General features: G+C 39.0%; 1 protein-coding gene across 1 annotated transcript in view; it reads left to right on the forward strand.

Moving 5' to 3' along the window:
- LOC149083695 (nose resistant to fluoxetine protein 6-like) overlaps positions 1 to 18549 on the forward strand; it is a 36505-nt gene extending 17956 nt beyond the window's left edge. Inside the window, exons 7-15 of the mRNA XM_089234190.1 lie at positions 3561 to 3654; positions 5379 to 5468; positions 7040 to 7205; positions 7328 to 7407; positions 10386 to 10511; positions 10653 to 10764; positions 15331 to 15517; positions 16527 to 16669; positions 17926 to 18549. Of these exons, the coding sequence (XP_089090316.1) occupies positions 3561 to 3654; positions 5379 to 5468; positions 7040 to 7205; positions 7328 to 7407; positions 10386 to 10511; positions 10653 to 10764; positions 15331 to 15517; positions 16527 to 16669; positions 17926 to 18210 (1283 nt within the window). The 3' untranslated portion in view covers positions 18211 to 18549. The remainder of the gene's footprint in view (positions 1 to 3560; positions 3655 to 5378; positions 5469 to 7039; positions 7206 to 7327; positions 7408 to 10385; positions 10512 to 10652; positions 10765 to 15330; positions 15518 to 16526; positions 16670 to 17925) is intronic.
- The last annotated feature ends 396 nt before the right edge of the window (positions 18550 to 18945 follow it).

Raw genomic sequence — 18945 nt, forward strand, 5'->3', positions numbered from 1 at the left:
GATTACCCCCATTAGCTTCACATCATCTGCGAATTTGCTAGTAATTCCATCGATACCCTGATCGAGTTTATCGATAAAAAGTGAAAAAAGTATGGGGCCAAGGACACTTCCCTGAGGAACTCCACTTGTGACGTCTGTCCAACCAGAGAATTCCCCGTTCACCATAACTCGTTGCGACCTATCTCTTAACCACGATTCTATCCAATTCAGCAAGTTGCCCCCTATTCCAATCTCGTGTAAACGCTTCAAGAGTTTGCCATGTTGGACCCGATCGAATGCCTTCTGGAAATCAAGGTAAACAACGTCGACATTTTTGCTCTTACCCAAAGCCTTAGTCACGTAATCATAGAAGCAAAGGAGGTTAGTTACACATGACTTCCCCCTCCTGAACCCATGCTGATTATCCGACAATACACTATTCTCGTCTATCCACTTCACAAACTGCCTTTTGATGATAATTTCCAAAATTTTCGAGAGGGAGCTCGTCAAACTCACCGGACGATAATTAGACACCACTTCTCTACTACCCTTCTTAAATATCGGAACAACGTTAGCCAGTTTCCAATCTCTCGGGACGATACCCTCAGCAACACTACTCCTGTATATCTGTGCGACTGGCCCCAACAATTCATTAGCACCTTCCCTGAGAACCCTGGGATAGATATCATCTGGTCCTGGTGCTTTGCTTGCACATACATTTCTTAGAAGATTTAGGACCTCCACGTCTTCCACTTGAATATCGTTGAGCGTTTTATTACCCCATGCAACACCCGTATATCGAATATCATTATCTCCATTAAAAACCGACGCGAAAAAGTCATTGAAAGCACTACACATGCCTACATTGCTCTCTACTTTTGAGCCTCCTATCGAGAGGGGGCCAACTGTCCCCTTACATCCATTATTGACGTATCGAAAAAATGATTTTGGGTCAGAGCCAATGTTATCTGCCAACCTAGATTCAACTTGCTTTTTACTATCCCTTATCGCTTTCTTCAACAGTCTTCTTTTATCAGTAAACAATGATAGGTCACCTCGTCCACTTTTATACTCTCTGAATGCTCTTTTCTTTTCAAGATAAAGGTTCCGCACGCTATCCGTGAACCATAGAGGGTGTGATGTACAAACACGCTTTTTTCGAACAAAGGGTATGACGTCGTGCAAAACAGAGGACAGCTTCGTACTAAATTCTTCCCATTGACTTACCACCCCTACTGATTCCAACCGGTCTTTGAAAACTTCCGCTAACCTTCTTCGCAAAACATCAAAGTTAGTTCTCCGAAAACAAGGAACCAGTCTTTTGTTATCAACCTTACCCGAGGAAAAGTTACAGAGAAATCTGACGATACGATGATCACTGGAAGAAAACTCTTCCCCCACCGAAACATGTTCAACTAGATCCTCAGAACTAGTAAGAACTAAATCCAAAATAGCAGTACCCCTAGTGGCTTCTGATACATGCTGATACAAAAAATTTTCGAGCACCAACTTAAGAAAGTCTCTTTCATACTGATTTCCAGATGAAAGAAGGATGTGGATGGCACAATGGAATGAAATTGTCTTTACCGACGAGTCACGCTTCTGTCTGCAACACCACGATGGTCGGATTCGAGTCTGGAGACACCGTGGAGAGAGGATGCTGAACAGCTGCGTTATGCACCACCACACTGGTCCTGCACCAGGTATTATGGTATGGGGCGGTATTGGATATCACTCTCGCACTCCTCTAGTACGCATTGCCGGTACTTTAAAAAGCCAGCGCTACATCTCCGAGGTGTTGGAGCCAGTTGTCCTTCCCTACCTTCAGGGCTTGCCCACAGCCATATTTCAACAGGATAATGCGCGACCACACGTGGCACGCATTGTCCAAAAGTTCTTCGTCAATCGCCAGATTGAATTGCTTCCCTGGCCAGCTCGCTCTCCGGATCTTTCGCCGATAGAAAACATGTGGTCCATGGTTGCTCAACGATTGACCCAGATTACATCCCCAGCTGCCACACCAGATCAACTTTGGCAACGCGTGGAAGCTGCTTGGTCTGCTGTACCCCAAGAACACATCCAAAGTCTCTTTGAATCAATGCCGAGGCGTGTGGCAGCGGTGATCTCCAACAATGGCGGCTACTCTGGCTACTGATTTTGGCAGGAACCACACTTCACAGAAGTCTATAAATTTAATCATTTGATGCTTGGTCAACGTGCTATCTACAAAATAAATATTGTTGCGATATCTCTTGTCTTTCTTGGTGTTGCAATTTGGGTGGCCAGCAGTGTAATTGTTGTGAAAAAGTTTGTTGAAATCTCATTCTTTGAAAAGGTTTATTGAAATCTAATTGTTGTGAAAAAGTTTGTTGAATTCTTATTATTGTGAAAAGATATTATTGGAGAAGCTTTACTGAGGAAAACATGGTAGTGAAAAGATTTCTAAACATCATTCTTGCAAAAATTCTTCTTAAACATCATGGTTGAGCGAAAAGATTTAATTTTTTTAATTGTCATAGAAAGCTTTGTTGAAATATCATTGTCATAGAAAGCTTTGTTGAAATATCATTGTCATAGAAAGCTTTGTTGAAATCTCATTGTCATAGAAAGCTTTATTGAAATCTCATTGTCATAGAAAGCTTTTTTGAAATCTCATTGTCATAGAAAGCTTTGTTGAAATCTTATTGTCGCGAAAAGTCTGACGAAATCTCATCGACGTGAAAAAGTTTGTTGAAATCTAATTGTTGTGGATTTGATGAAAACTGATTGTTGTGGAAAAGTTTGATGATATCTCATCAAGATATACAGAAGACTGGATATTGTGAAGATATTTATTATTTGAGATGTTAATTTTTTAAGGAAGGAAAAAACTCATCTCTGCCGGGAGTCGAACCGGGTCCCTCGATTGCCGGACGAGTGCTCTGACCACTAAGCTACAGAGGAGATAGAGATTTTCCTTTGCTGAGAATTGCATTGTCACGAGAAAGTTAGATAAAATTTCATTGTCGGGAAAAAGTTCGATGAAATCTCGTTAAAGCGAAAAGTTTAACTGAAATCTCATCGGTGTGAAAAGATTTGTCGAAATCTCATGTTTGTTGAACACGCTTGTGAGAAGAAAATTATTGAAGAAGATATATATTGTGAAAATAATTGTTGCGTAAGAATTGCTTCAAAAATCATTGTTGTGAAAAAAAAGTTAGAAAACCATTGTTGTAAGGATCATAGCTAAAAATTTACAAACGATTACCATTGAAAACGATCTTTAATAATAAAAAATATCAATTACACACACAATGCCAGAGCGAATAATGAGGATGACATTTCAATAAATAACCTTTTAACCGGACTTTTATGCACACAAAAATACAAAAAATTTAATTACATTGATTTTTTTTCCAATTACAAATTTTTCAACCATAAGTCGATAGATGAATTTCAGATTGTAATTAATAGCCCCCTTGTGTCTTTCCTATACTTACATTATTCGGGAAAAAATTGGAATTTACCTTGAAAAAATAAAAATTGAACTGGAGAATCGAAAAATTAACTAACCTTTTAATCATTCGATTATTTTCCAATAGGTGACGTCACTAACCTCGGTCATTACCTGAACGATCCGAAATTCACGTTGATATCATCCATGGGAGTCAGTATAGACGCCTATTTCCTGTTCTCGTAAGTATGACGATCAGTATATAAGGGCTTGGTTTTCTGTGGTTTTCCGGCTTCAAGACACGAATGTGTGTGAGCGAGCCGATCCCCCATTTCAAAAAGTCTCTCCGCGGAGAGCAGGCAGGCCTACAACACGATACTGACAAAACATGAAAATTCAAGCATCCTTACTTCAGAAAATGGAAACCAGATGGCAGCGTGAACACGAAAGAAGCGCAACTCGACAAAATAAATACGTTAAGGCCAAGCATACACTCAGAACACACATTCCGGCATGTGCCGATTCGTTAGAAATTCCGAAGAGGAATGTGTACGAGGTACATGTTCGGTTAAGTAGTAGTATATAAGGGCGGATCAAATGAAAGAGATGTTTTAATTTGGCTCATTTTTGAATGAGTGAGATGGAACTTTGTGTAAAGGTAGAACTTTTGCCCTAGGTAGAAGCGCGGAATCACAGTATCGTCCAACAGGCAATCGGTTGTGTTTTTCAAATGTTGCTCAAGAAAAGCAACACCACGTTGCTTTTCTTTATTCGCAAACATTCCGCAGACGCAGATGAAAAAACAACCGATTGCCTGTTGGACGACACTGTCGGCCGACCACCAGCACATATCACGTGATTCGGCGCGACTACCTAGGGCAGTGGTCGGCAAACCGTGGCTCGCGAGCCACATGCGGCTCTTTGGTCTCTAGAGTGTGGCTCTTCCACAAAATACCACTTTCGGGCTCACAAAAACTCCAGATTTTTGGGGGAAAAAAACGTTTAGACACGCATTTTTTTTTTCTTTTAGCCATTTTGTTCTCGTTCCTTTCCCCTCTCTAGTGAGTATCTTTTTTGCGGGCTTTTGCCGAAAGCCTGACTCTGCTGTCATGTAACACTTCCGCAACCAATCAGGTGGGTCGAAACTAGGACGTTCGGGAAAAAGTTGTCGAAACGAGGCTTTTTTTTTTTTTTTTTTTAAGGTACTCGGGGGCAGATAGACGCAAAAGACACGAGTCTCCTCTCGGAACATGAGGGAGGGGGGGGGGGCATGCAATGTTTTCCGTACTAAGGAACGTCACCCTCTACCCGGCCAGATCATAGAAGATGACGCTCTTGGGCCACCTCTCTCCATCCGCATCCAACATCAGTCAACACTGCTTAGGAGCCATCCCCCAGGGGCCACACCTCTGAAGACGACGCTCCCAGGCCACCACCTCTCATGACGACTCTCCCGTGGCCACCTCTCTCCATCCGCATCCAACATCGGTCATATACAAGACGAGTGTGGATGGGAGAGTCTGAAGGGGTCGACCTCAGCGAAAGTACCTCAATCAGATCGAGGACGTTTTTAGCAAAGGCCAGCTTACGAGTACCCTAATCAAGTTAATAACGATGTACCTACCTATATAGTTTAAGTTTTAAAAAAAATTTGGCTCTCGAAAGAAATTCTCCAGTCGTTGTACTGTTGATATTTGGCTCTGTTGACTAATGAGTTTGCCGACCACTGACCTAGGGCAAGTCCATTCCGCGCAGTACGGATTGCCTTCCTAATATTCCGCTCTATGTTTACACAAAGTTTTGCCACACTCATACAAAACTAAACCAAGTTATAGCAACTGTTCGGCTTTCATTTGATCCACCCTTATATTAATTATAATTAATTGAATTCATCTGAAAATTATCTATACATTGCATTATAATCTTACACACCATTATTTTGATAATTTTTTTTACTTTCTTACAGCGGAATGTTACTCGTTTACGGAAGGTTCAAACGTGGAGGCGAACACGCGCAAGTCAATGTCGTCAAGATGCTCGTCCGTCGATATCTCAGGTATATTCAAATTGCTTTGTATCAATTGTGGTCCGGAACTGGACTCATAAAAGAGTTCATGGAAGATCTCTTACGGATCCCTTTGTTTATCACACAAAAAATCGCGGACAGAACTAATGATGAAATCGAGAAGATCGGATAATGCGATTGCTAATCCGTTGTCCAAATCCTTCTATTATTAGCAATTGGGAAAAACAAAGAGAAAGGATATGTACGGATTCGTGTTTGGCATTCAAAGTGCTTCCTCGTTCCTTTTCGGAATATCTCCATTACGGTAAATGCCCATCCATCCGTCCACCCACAAGGTGACCTAATTTCGATCTTCGCCGTATTTCCTATTGTACTTAACTGCTTTATAAGGTCATGGTCTTGTTCAATGATGGGCATCACTGATTCCAATTCGATATGTTTTCTGAGGGAAAATAGTTACCGGTATTAGCTGAAATGCCTTTCATTACAGTATCATACAGTTGCGACGCTTAATTTGAGAATTTTTTTCCGACATTTTGGGGGTGGGTTTTCAAATATTTTCAATATGACCTCAATATCAAAATATGAGGTCATTTGCATGAAGTGGGGGACGTCGGTTGCAGTTACTCACAATCCTACATCAACTAAAAGAAATCCTCCTTAAAGACGCTATACAATATTTCTTCCATCATCCACATTTAGTTTCATCATAATTGCCAAGTTTTGCTAACAAAAGTTTCTATTCTTTTGTTGAATATTTATGATGCGTCACGATCAAAGGGTGACCATATGACCCGTATTTTACTGGAAAGTCCCTCATCTTCCCGTAATTTTTTCCACTCCGACCTTTTCATAAAAGATGTCCCGTTTTTCCAACGAAGCTTACTTGAACTTTTATTCTTTATTGTATAATCAAGTTTTTCCTTATAACTCATAATTAATTGTATTATGATAATTAAGACTATAAATGCAAATTTTCATTTGACATATTTATGTTTCGATGTTTGTTTCGTGAAATATATCTTAATACATTGCAATTTACAGTAACCCTTTTGTTTCTCGCCCATCGGAAATATTAGTGATTTTGTCCACATTGTGGCAATATTTCTCGTGTTTGTTTTGTCTGTAAAATTCAAACTATGGATGTAATTAGAAGAACTAATTTGCAAAAGAAACAGTAATTTTTTATGAAGATTGCATCGACCAACTGGGAATCAGAAAAGCAATTGATATGTATCAGTTTATGAAAAAGTGGAGCCCAGGGTAAAATTTCAAATTCAGTTTTACTGACTAAATTGTCCGTTTCGCACCATATTACTTATGTCGGGCACAAATCTGCGAGTTTTCTGAGTAATTTTACTGGTGCGGGTTATATTATATATCGGGGTGTTGTCCCTGGTGCGGCCCGCGAAGCTGCAGCTGGTCATTATGTTGGCCCTTGAACTGAGAGAAGTTGTCCACCCCTGGGATAAATCTTTGCTTTGGTAAATATTTTTCCACAGTTCCAACAATATTATATCCGACTCTATTTTCCTTCAAATGTGTGTTTCGAGTTGAATAATAATATGCGTATGGGTTTTGTTTTTCAATTTGTATGTTAGATTGTGTCCATCATTGATGCTGATAATAGCTTTGATTATCGTTTTGCCACTGGTTGGTTCGGGTCCGATCTGGGAGGACATCTTCGGTTTTGCCGCGGAAAACTCTCGAAAGTGGTGGTGGACGTACGCGCTCATGTACAACAACTTCCTGGCCGTAAAAGACCAGGTGAGTTTCACACTCGTTAACGTACTGTGAGAGCTTCACAATTACATTAATGAGATTGACTGTGTTGTTTAATGGATATGCCATGAAAGATTTTACGTTCAATTTCACTGTTTCCAAAATAGAACTTCTTGTATCTTTGGTTCATCCCGTGCCTGATGCAACTGACGATCGTCGGAACCATCCTTGCCTGGTTTCTATCAAAGTAAGTTCTTGCTTTGACATTTCAATTTGATCGGAAATTGCATTGTAGTTCTTTCATTGATTCTTATAATTCAGGAAGGAATTATCAGGGTCACCCCCCCCCCGGATATCGATCTACGTCAGTGATTCCCGAATGCTGTGCCTCGGTATGCTGTTGGAGCTGATCCAGGGCAGTTTATTATGGAATAAATGTCACAGGTCCCATTTTTACGGAATGAAAATTAATTTCAGAAAAAATGGAAATTTCAGGAAAAAAAACTGAAATTAATTTCAGAAAAAATGGAAATTTCAGGAAAAAAAACAAATTAATTTCAGAAAAATGGAAATTTCAGGAAAAAAAACTGAAATTAATTTCAGAAAAAATGGAAATTTCAGGAAAAAAAACTGAAATTAATTTCAGAAAAAATGGAAATTTCAGGAAAAAAAACAAATTAATTTCAGAAAAATGGAAATTTCAGGAAAAAAAACTGAAATTAATTTCAGAAAAAATGGAAATTTCAGGAAAAAAAACTGAAATTAATTTCAGAGAAAATGGAAATTTCAGGAAAAAAAACTGAAATTAATTTCAGAAAAAAAGAAAAATAATTTCAGGACTAATAAAAATTCATAGACAATGAAAAGAAGTAATTTTAGAATAAATACATGGTCAGAATCAATGAAATCTTTCAATAATTTGAATCTTTCCCCCCCCCCCCCGTTTAATTAAGGGGCCCTGAGTCCCTGTTTGTCTACGCGTTAAGACGTTACTGGATTTGAATAAATAGCATGCAGCCTATACTTAAAAAACTTGGCATTACATTGGTACATACAAAGTTATTTTTATTTTTTTAACCCTTTCGCTACTACATTATGAAAAAACGAAATAACAATCGTGTAAATTTTTGATATCGATTCCAATATGGTGAATAATGCATAGCAAATGGATATTTATTTATTTTACCACAAAGAAAGCCATTATTTGTTGTATGCCTTTGTTAGAGAACATTTTGTATAAAAGTATAAAGGCTATATACTTTAAATCCAAGCTCTGACAGGCTTTATTAACCTCAGTCCAGACAGAATTTTCAACACTTTGCAACAGATGGCGCCCCAATTCGCATCCAAAGGCCACTCGGCCTCAGCAAATACAAAGGCGAACTCTCCGGACGACCAATCATAAACATCACCCCTCCACGACTCATTTGTGTGATTTCTGATCACGAGGTCCTGATGACGGCTCTTCATTGTAGAGCCGAAACGCGTCGACCAATTAAAATTTTATTTGTCTTAAAAACGTGGGGAGCATATAATAAAAAAATAAGCAAAAATATGCGGAATAAATGAAAAAAATATGCGGAAAAAATACAAAAAATACGCATATCAAAGAACTGGAGTATGACCTAAGAAAAAAGGAAAAATATGCAGTAAAACTATAAAAAATATGCATTTAGCAGTGCAACAATATGCATATAAAAATGACAAAAATATGCCCTAAAAAGAACTCAATGGTGAAACATTTTCTCGATAAAATTACAGAAATTTGATTAAATTTGAAGAATAAAACGATAAAAAATAATCTTGAAAAACAGTAAAATGCGAATTAATGGAAAAAATGCTACAAATGCACTTCTTCTTCGGTTATTTTATGAATTCATTGCAGTAACTACAAAAAAGTGCAAAAAAAAACACGCGCAATTGCATATGAACTTACGCATTTGCATATTATCCGGGCTGTAGCAGTTACACTGAAGAACCAAATATACTGGTACACCTGCCTAATATCGTGTAGGGCCCCCGCAAGCCCACAGAAGTGCCGCAACACGACGTGGCATGGACTCGACTAATGTCTGAAGTAGTGCTAGAGGTAATTGACACCATGAATCCTGCAGGGCTGTCCATAAATCCGTAGCAGTAAGAGGGGGGTGGAGATCACTTCTGAACAGCACGTTTCAAGGCATCCCAGATATGTTCAATAATGTTCATGTCTGGGGATTTAGGTGGCCAGCGGAAGTGTCTAAAGTCAGAAGAGTGGACTTTGTAGCAATTCTGAACGTGTGGGGTGTCGCATTGTCCTGCTGAAATTTTTCAAGTCTATCGGAATGCACAATGGACATGAACGGGTGCAGGTGATCAGACAGGATGCTTACGTACCTGTCACCTGTCAGAGTCGTATCTAGACGTATCAGGGGTCCCATATCACGCCAACTGCACACGCCCCATACCATCACAGCCTCCACCAGCTTGAACAGTCCCCTGTTGACATGTAGGGTCCATGGATTCATGAGGTTGACTCCATACCCGTACACGTCCATCAGCTCGAAGCAATTGGAACCGAGACTCGTCAGACCAGGCAACGTGTTTCCAGTCCTCAACAGTCCAATGTCGGTGTTGTCGGGCCCAGGCGAGGCGTAAAGCTTTGTGTCGTGCAGTCATCAAGGGTACGCGAGTGGGCCTTCGGCTCCGAAAGCCCATATCGATGATGTTTCGTTGAATGGTTCGCACGCTGACACTTGTTGATGGCCCAGCATTGAAATCTGCAGCAATTTGCGGAAGGGTTGCACGTCTGTCACGTTTAATGATTCTCGTCAGTCCCGTTGTTGCATGATCTTTTTCCGGCCGCAGCGATGTCGTAGATTTAATTTTTTACCGGATTCCCGATATTCACGGTACACTCGTGAAATGGTCGTACGTGAAAATCCAAATTCCATCGCTACCTCGGAGATGCTATGTCCCATCTCTCGTGCGCCGACTATAACACCACGTTCAAACTCACTTAAATCTCGATAACCTGTCATTGCAGCAGCAGTAACCGATCTAACAACTACTCCAGACACTTGTTGTGTTATATATAGGCGTTGCCGACCGCAGCGCCGTACTCTGATTGGTTCCATATCTCTTTATTTGCATACGCATGCCTGTGCCAGTTTTTTTGGCTCTTCATTTTACATTACTGTATAAAAATCGAACTTGATACACGTAAAACGTGTTTTTTTTTTCCAGGTGGAAGAAGTTTGGAATAGCATTGCTGATAATCGTATCACTGTCGTGCAATCTGGCGCTAGGGATTATTACATGGGTATGGAAATATCCGCCATCCTATGCCATATACTACATCCATAAACGAGAGTAAGAACGCATTTATAATTAAATAATTAATTAAGGAGTCCTTAATTTTGAAGCTGATTCTGAATGGCTGTTGTTCCCGGGTATTCAGAATTAGTATTTGAAAAATGCGGATATTATACGTAGTTTTTTGCCTCCTCTCAGGTATTTCGAAGGCCCTATATACACGTATCCTCTGAGCCATGTTTCTTCATTCTGTATCGGCATTCTTCTAGGCTACTACATGAGCCAGAGAGAAACTTTGAAATGGTCAAAAGTAAGTTCAAGATTGTTAAAGTGATTCACTGATGCTGAATTTATTTTTTCTTTTGGAAGAAAATACTACCTAACCGTATATGCACCTCGTACACATTCCACTACGGAATTTCTAATGAATCGGCACATGCCGGAACGTGTGTTCTGCGTGTATGTATGAATCCTAACCACATGGGCGGGGAGGGGGGCAGCATCAAAGGTGAAGTCGACAGATCTAATGCATATATGTATAGATGAATCGACATCATCATCGTGCCCGCCCCCCCCCCAGACTTCCAAGTCTATCGCCGCCTATGCCTGACCAGGGCCGTCTTAAGATCACCTGGGCCAAGTGATTTTTCCGAGGCCCTACCTGGTAAATTCTCGAAAAATTCAACTACTTCTTATTTTTCTGAGGCCCCTTTTCTCTTGAGGTGCCCGGGTGGGCTCATTCGTTAAGACGGCACTGACCCTAACGTATTTATGTTGTCGAATTGCGTTTGTTTCGTGTTTATACTGCCATCTGTTTTCCATTTTCTGAAGTAAAGATGGAAATGCTTGAATTTGTCACGTATGGCAATATCGTGTTGCAGGTCTGCCTGCGTCTCTGCGGAGAGACTTTTTCAAATGGGAGCCAAGATAGTATTTGCGCCTCGCAGCTGGAAAACCGCAGAAAACCAACTTCAGCCGACCATCAATAACACAGCCGTCAACGGGGTTCGAACCAGGATCCTCAGGTAACAATCGATACTGGCGACCCCTTGCAGAAGCAGTTGATATTGACTATGTATTAATAATTCATGGTCCATTTTCATCCATCCCGTTAAAAATTTTAAACACTTCAATCATATCCCCCCCTCCCCCCCCCCGACATTTACGCTCTTTAATGTAAACATTTTCAAACAATCAAGTCTCTCTTCACAGCTTAAGCCCCATGTGACATCAAGAGCGCACGTGGCTCTTCTCTGCATTCCCTAGACCAAGTCAATGTCCCTCTGGAAGGGGCCGTTCAAGTATTACGTAAGCAAATTTTTAGCCATTTTTGACCCCCCCCCCCCGTCAGCAAAATCTCGTCACCAGCTCTGCCCCTCTGAATCCTAACGCATATTGGTGGGATCAGAGACGTACACTGGGGGGGGGGGGATACGAACTCAAAATTGATCTTTAATAAATTCATTGCGTCCCACCCTCTATAAGCCATATAATGATAAATCGCATAAAGGCCCTTTGGTCCTGGGGGTTATCTGATGCGGCCTGCCCTCCTCAAACCTAATTTTGTAAAAACGAACTAAGCGGCACATTTTTACAGATTGCTTAAGTGTCCCATGGTACAATTCCAGAACATTTAAGTGGCCCGTGGTGCATTATCAGATCACTTAAATGACCCGGGGCACAGTTCCGGAACTCTTAAGTGATCCGTAACACATTTAGAGATCCCTTGAATGACATAGTTTTAGAGCACTTAAGTGGCCCCCCCAATGCAGTTCTACATCACTCAAGTTACCCGCGGCACATTCTCAGATTATTTAAGTGTGTGTGTGTGATCCACGGCATATAATTACGGATCATTTGAGTGATGCGTGCACAGTTCCAGAGCACTTCAACGGCCCGTACACATTTCCAGAGCACTTAAGCGGCCCGGACACATTTCCAGGTTATTTGGATCCGCGAACCATTTAGAGATCACTAAAGCGGCTCTGTAGGGCACTTATGAAAGGGGGTGGGGGGTAATGTTACTTCAAGTGCCCACAAACTATCGAAAGGTTTTTCTCGTTTTTGTCGCACCGAGTAAGATGCCAGTAAAAATATTTCATATTTTCATAAAGGGTGGTTGATGACGTAAGCATTATCCAAACCCCCCCCCACCCCCTTGTCATCAAAAGTCAGCAAATCGGGAAACCCCTTCCCCCCCCCCCCCCATCGATGATGACGTAGTACTTGAACGGCCCCTAAGTATGGTTTCCAAAACCTAATGGCATACTCGAATCCGGGACGAACTGAGCCCCGGAAAAGTGGATAGATCACTTTAGGAGAATGCGAAGAAACCACTCTCTGAGAATGAAAGCGAGCATCCTGTACGCTTTTTTAACCACTGCTGAACAATGTTCAGAAACCTAAGCCGCTAGTCAATGAGGATTTCCAAATCGATGATCCTAGTTGCATCCGGAATAACACCACCATTCAACTCGTAAGTGAAACGTGAGTAGCTCGTACCAAAATGAGCGACCATGCACTTGTTAGCGCTAAAGGTCATGCTCTCCAATCATTAGCCCATGCTGCAATCATATTCAAGTTCGTCTGACGCCTCTCCCTTTCGCTTTGATTGCCGGCTACCCCAATAAGCTTCACATCATCTGAGAATTTGCTCACAATCCCATCGATACCCTGATGGATCTTATCGATAAAAAAAGTGAAAATAAAAGTTAAAATTATTCCTTTCATTAATTCTGGTACATGTACTACCGCATTTCTTTCATTGATTCTGAATTTTTAGTTCTGGAATTATCTCTTTCATTATTTCTGAAATTACTTCTTTCATTAGTTCTGAAATTAGTTCTCTCATTAGTTCTGAAATTATTTCTTTCATTAGTTCTGAAATTATTTCTTTTATTAGTTCTGAAATTATATCTTTCATTAGTTCTGAAATTATTTCTTTATTAGTTCTGAAATTATTTCTTTCATTTGTTCTGAAATTACTTCTTTCATTAGTTCTGAAATTAGTTCTCTCATTATTTCTGAAATTACTTCTTTCATTAGTTCTGAAATTATTTCTTTCATTAGTTCTGAAATTATTTCTTTCATTAGTTCTGAAATTAGTTCTCTCATTAGTTCTGAAATTATATCTTTCATTAGTTCTGAAATTATATCTTTTATTAGTTCTGAAATTATATCTTTCATTAGTTCTGAAATTATTTCTTTTATTAGTTCTGAAATTAGTTCTCTCATTAGTTCTGAAATTATATCTTTCATTAGTTCTCTCATTAGTTCTGAAATTATATCTTTCATTAGTTCTCTCATTAGTTCTGAAATTATATCTTTCATTAGTTCTCTCATTAGTTCTGAAATTATATCTTTCATTAGTTCTGAAATTATATCTTTTATTAGTTCTGAAATTATTTCTATCATTAGTTCTGAAATTATATCTTTTATTGTAGTGGTGGGTTGGTAATATACGGAGTTAGAGATGGGAAAAAAAGAGTTCAGGGTACATGGGTTCAAATCCACCCACGTCCAAATAATTACACTTTTGCCGCTGTGGTGGTCGAGTGGTTATAGTGACGGACTCGCGATGCGAGAATCCGGGTTCGAACCCCACAGTGGTGGTCGGCTGAAGTTGGTTTTCTGTGGTTCCCAACTTCAAGGCGCAAATGCGAGCCGATCTCCCCGTTAAAAAGTCTCGCCACAGAGAGCAACAGTCCTACAACGATAAATCATTCAATCATAACACTTCACTCATAGTTAGAAAAACTGGTGGCAGATGGCAGCACTACACATAACAAGCATTACAGAGAAACAAAAAACTTCACGTCAGGTTTCACTACACGTACACGCACATTCCCGCATGTACCGATTCGTTGGGGGTTCCCGGGGGGGGTGCATGTGTGGTGTAGCAGTAGTAGGTAGGGCCTCCAAAAAAAATGGCTCGGTGATCCATAATGTTCTTTAAGTCAGCCACCTCGTTGGGCAGTTTGCCTGTTGTGGCGTTGTATTTGTATTAGTTCTGAAATTATTTCTTTCATTAGATTCTGAAATTAGTTCTCTCATTAGTCCTGAAATTATTTCTTTCATTAGATTCTGAAATTAGTTCTCTCATTAGTCCTGAAATTATTTCTTTCATTAGATTCTGAAATTAGTTCTCTCATTAGTCCTGAAATTATTTCTTTCATTAGATTCTGAAATTAGTTCTCTCATTAGTTCTGAAATTAGTTCTCTCATTAGTTCTGAAATTACTTCTTTCATGAGTTCTGAAATTATTTCTTTTATTAATATCAAATTCACATCATTTCTGAATTTCTTTTTTGTTACTTCTGAATTTCATCAATTCTGAATTAAGTTCTCTCAAGTCCGAATTTTCATCAACTTTCATTTATATTTTTTATTCATGTTCATAGACAATTTTCTGTATTATTGTATAAACATTTTATAAAACAAAATATAATTTTGGATGCCTATTACCCCACAAAGAACATAAAATCGAGGGTTTGGAGACAGATCCGCACAACGTCGTTTCCACACAAGTGGAATTTGGGGACATTTACTCACAACCAAGTGCTCTCTTGAATTTCCTCTGGGGGGTTGTATCCACATTACATTGTTGGGTTGTCGAATTTTTTGGAATATATTTCATTCCCCCAAACTATTTTTTTACCGGTTAGTGTTACGGGAAAAGCGATGAATCAGTGATTATGCGTAATCACCAATCTCCTCGGTGAATTTTAGTAATTTTAATGTGTTTTCACCGGCCATTATCCATATTTCTTGATTGAATTAATGCTGATAGTTTTGATAAATATAATGTATTAACTGGTTGAATTATAAATCTTGTGTTCATTTCATACTTATGTGTCTATTTTTCTTGCATTTCAAGCACCATGTGGTGATCGGATGGGTCGCGTCATTCGTACTGACAGTTGGTACGCAGTACGTGCTCTACATTTATCACGAAGGTAAGGATGCGGATACACTTTACGCAGCTATCTACGGAGCTATACACAAGAGTCTGTTCTGTTTTGGAATGTCTTGGATCATTCTGGCCTGCAGTTACGGTTACGGAGGTACTGTGATTCTTCACGATAAAATTTTTTTTTTTCAAATTATGACATTTCCATCATTATTCAGAGAAGGCTCATCATAACTTTGAGAGCCACGATCAGCTTAATGAAGCTGGAAATGCAAAGCTCTTGAAATATTAAATAAAAAATAATGAGAATAAAAATTAGTATAAAATAATCCAAAAGTTCTCTGGATGAAAAGTTTAACCCATTTGGCATCTTTCTTTTTTTCAAGCCGAATTTCTGGCTCTATCACTATGGGCAACTGACTGCCGAGTTATGGCGTGAGTGTGTGTTCTTAACAGTCTCAGTGCATATCTATTGTTGGTTGTGATTTTCAAGTGCAGCCATCTACACTTCAAATTGTGAGTGACATGTCAGGATTGAACATTTGTACTGTTGTAGGATTGGTGCTCTCTGTGGCGAAACATTTTAATGTACGGATCGGCTTGCATTCATGCATTGAAGCTGGAAAGTCCACTTCCACCATCTATTTACATCTGCAAGGGAAACAATCCGTAAATTTTTGCTGTCGCTTGTCACTAAGAGCAGAATAATCAGCACGATGATGATTGTCCCCTTTTCACAGAAAAACGAATAGTTTGCTGTCGCCAACAGTCGCTTAGCGCCGAACGTCAAACAATGTTCATATGTTTTTGGATACAAGTTCAAATGCATACAGCACTGCAATTTCATTGTCTAAAATGTGATATAATTTACTGACATCACCCTTGTCTTTACCAAATACCACCAAGGATTATATTGTATGTAAAAACTAAGATATGCCATACGCATTTCAAGGCATTCTAGTAAAAACCAGTTCGTTGTTGATGAATAGTGATATGAATCTACTATGAGTTGACTGAATTGGATTCGTGAAATGAGTAACGTGTTTAAAGACATGATGCAAATGGTTTACGATTCAATGTGCTAATTAATCACCATTAGTTTATTCTATTGTCGCAATGGTATTTTTCAACATTTCTTTTTTCCTGTTTCTTTGTTAACGAAGGTATTGTAGGTAAAATATTTTGCTGGAAAGGCTTCGGATCACTGAGCAAACTTGGTTATTTCGCCTATCTCGCTCATTATCTCATTATAGCATTCCACGTGAGCATGGCAAGAACGCAGTTGGAATTTACTCATTATGAAGTGGTAAGTTTCAGCGAGTTATGTAAGTATTTTGTACAACCAATACCTCACAGATGTAGGGTGGCAATATTTATTCAAAAGAAATACGGAAAATTGAGACTATAGGTCTCAGAGGCATCGTGGGCCTCCAGGCAAATAGATTTTTTCTGAGATCCCACGCCCATCTTACTAGAAATGTCTGCATACCAATTCACATATTTAATCTCGAAAGTCTTAACCAGATCTCATTATCCGGAGGGCCTCCTCTGCACTTGAGGCCATGCCTGGGTGGGCCCAAGCATCAAGACGGCACTTCTCAGAGGAGGTATGAAGGCCCCTATACCTTCATTAAAATTGTAAATGCAAGAAAATATGGGAAATCACCAAAATGATAGCCAATTGTTCATAAAAATGCCAAAATAGGCCATAATAAAAATCCCCAATAAGCAGCAAATGAAGAAACAAACTCTTTTCTATAGCGAAAGCACGGAGCAAATCTGTAGCATAAAGGATAATAATATTACACAAGAGCGCAATCTTCTCATTAAAGATCAGTATTTGGCTACCATATGGAGAAGATGATTATCCGTAGTGGCCTTGCATGCATAACTACACTGATGTTCCTGGTAAAAGGAATTGGATCCAAATTTCGGTCAGAATTTGTGTTGACTATAATGTGGGTGACAATATTCCGAGAAGAAAAATACAGGAAATTGGAATCTTAAATACAGAACATCAGCAGTTGATAAGGAACATCACTAGCAAAAAATGCTGTAAAATTACTTAAAAACCACCCTTTGCAAGAAATGAAGGGATATAAGAAATCTGCAGTAAACTAAAGCACATTTCATGTGTTAGGGAAAGGACGACTTCCTAAAATAAAAGTCCCTGGATGACCATGTGTCCTGTATTTCACGGAAAAGGGCTATTATTTTTGCTCTCAGGAAAAAGCTAAATTTAGTTGGAATTAGGCTCTATTTCGAATGTATGAAACAAACTAGTAACTGAACAGTTTTTCAGAAAATGTTCCGATTCTCTAGAATTCGTTCATTCGGTGAATGCTCAAGAATGTACATGATCAAATTAGAGTCCTATTTCAAGGCCTAAGAGCAAGTAATTAGATATTTCAAAGCTCCAGACTAGAAATATTTTGTACACAGGATGTGTAGTTGAAATATTATAATACCACTATAACAAATGAAAATATGTGTATCATAAAACACCAATGAAAAAAATATTTATTTGTAATGACAAAAATGAATATACCTTCTTTCTTTCAGTGGATCCGTATCTTCAGCTATACGATATTGACGTTCATAGTCGCATACGTCCTGTACGTGTCCTTTGAGCTTCCATTGAACTACTTGGAATCACTGTTTCTTCCACTGAGGAGAGAAAGCCCAGGAACTGGGAAAGAAAAAAATCTCCAAAATGGGGACTCGATAAGATACAATGGAAATTCACTGACGAAAGATGGAAGTTTCAGAGATAATTACCAGAAAAACTTGTGCACTGTTACTGCAACTGCAAAGATCATCTCTAATAACGAACATTCACGACTGTAGTCCATGAACTTTCACAAATGTGACAATCTGAGAAAAGTCCACTGGTGCTAAAGAACTATATGAATGTGTGTGTATAACAATAATTGTGTATTATCGGAAATGTTTCACAACTAAAAAAATGCTGAGCATTTTATTTTCCCATCAAAATAGAGATTAATATTTTTGCTCTATATCTCAGTTGCTATATCAGGATGAAGCCTTGTGAAACCAAAATTGACAGCTGATGACATTGCTGTGCTCACTCAAAGTATGAGAAAACAAAGTATGAGTCATGGATATTCATTAAATAGAAGGAAAACAATTTTTTGTATGACACCAAAGACAAAATAAAAATTCATGAAATAAACTATACATTTTTTTGCTTTGAAGAATATAATCTTCAAAGCATCTGCCATAATAGTTGAAGATTTTGCAATAGATGCTGCCGGAATTGATTATGATATACATTGAGAAAGTTGCTATATACAAAATTGATATATACATTGAGAAAGTTGCTATATACAAAGTTGATATATACATTGAGAAAGTTGCGCAAAACTAAAACTGACTATAAATAACTCGTATAAAATTAATTAACATGGTCTGGTCCAGTGTCTAGGCCATGACTATGACTTGAAGAGAGGGTCCTGGGTAAAACATTAGGGATCCTTTCACCCATAGGGAAAAATATTGATTAGTTAACAACAAATTTATACATCTCACTCTGAAATTTAATATACACAAAGACCAGTAGGG

The sequence above is a fragment of the Pholcus phalangioides genome, unplaced genomic scaffold, assembly GCF_987345545.1.
Source record: "Pholcus phalangioides strain wild (caught in Gottingen) unplaced genomic scaffold, Ppha-v1.0 ptg000008l_1, whole genome shotgun sequence".
NCBI lineage: Eukaryota > Metazoa > Arthropoda > Arachnida > Araneae > Pholcidae > Pholcus > Pholcus phalangioides.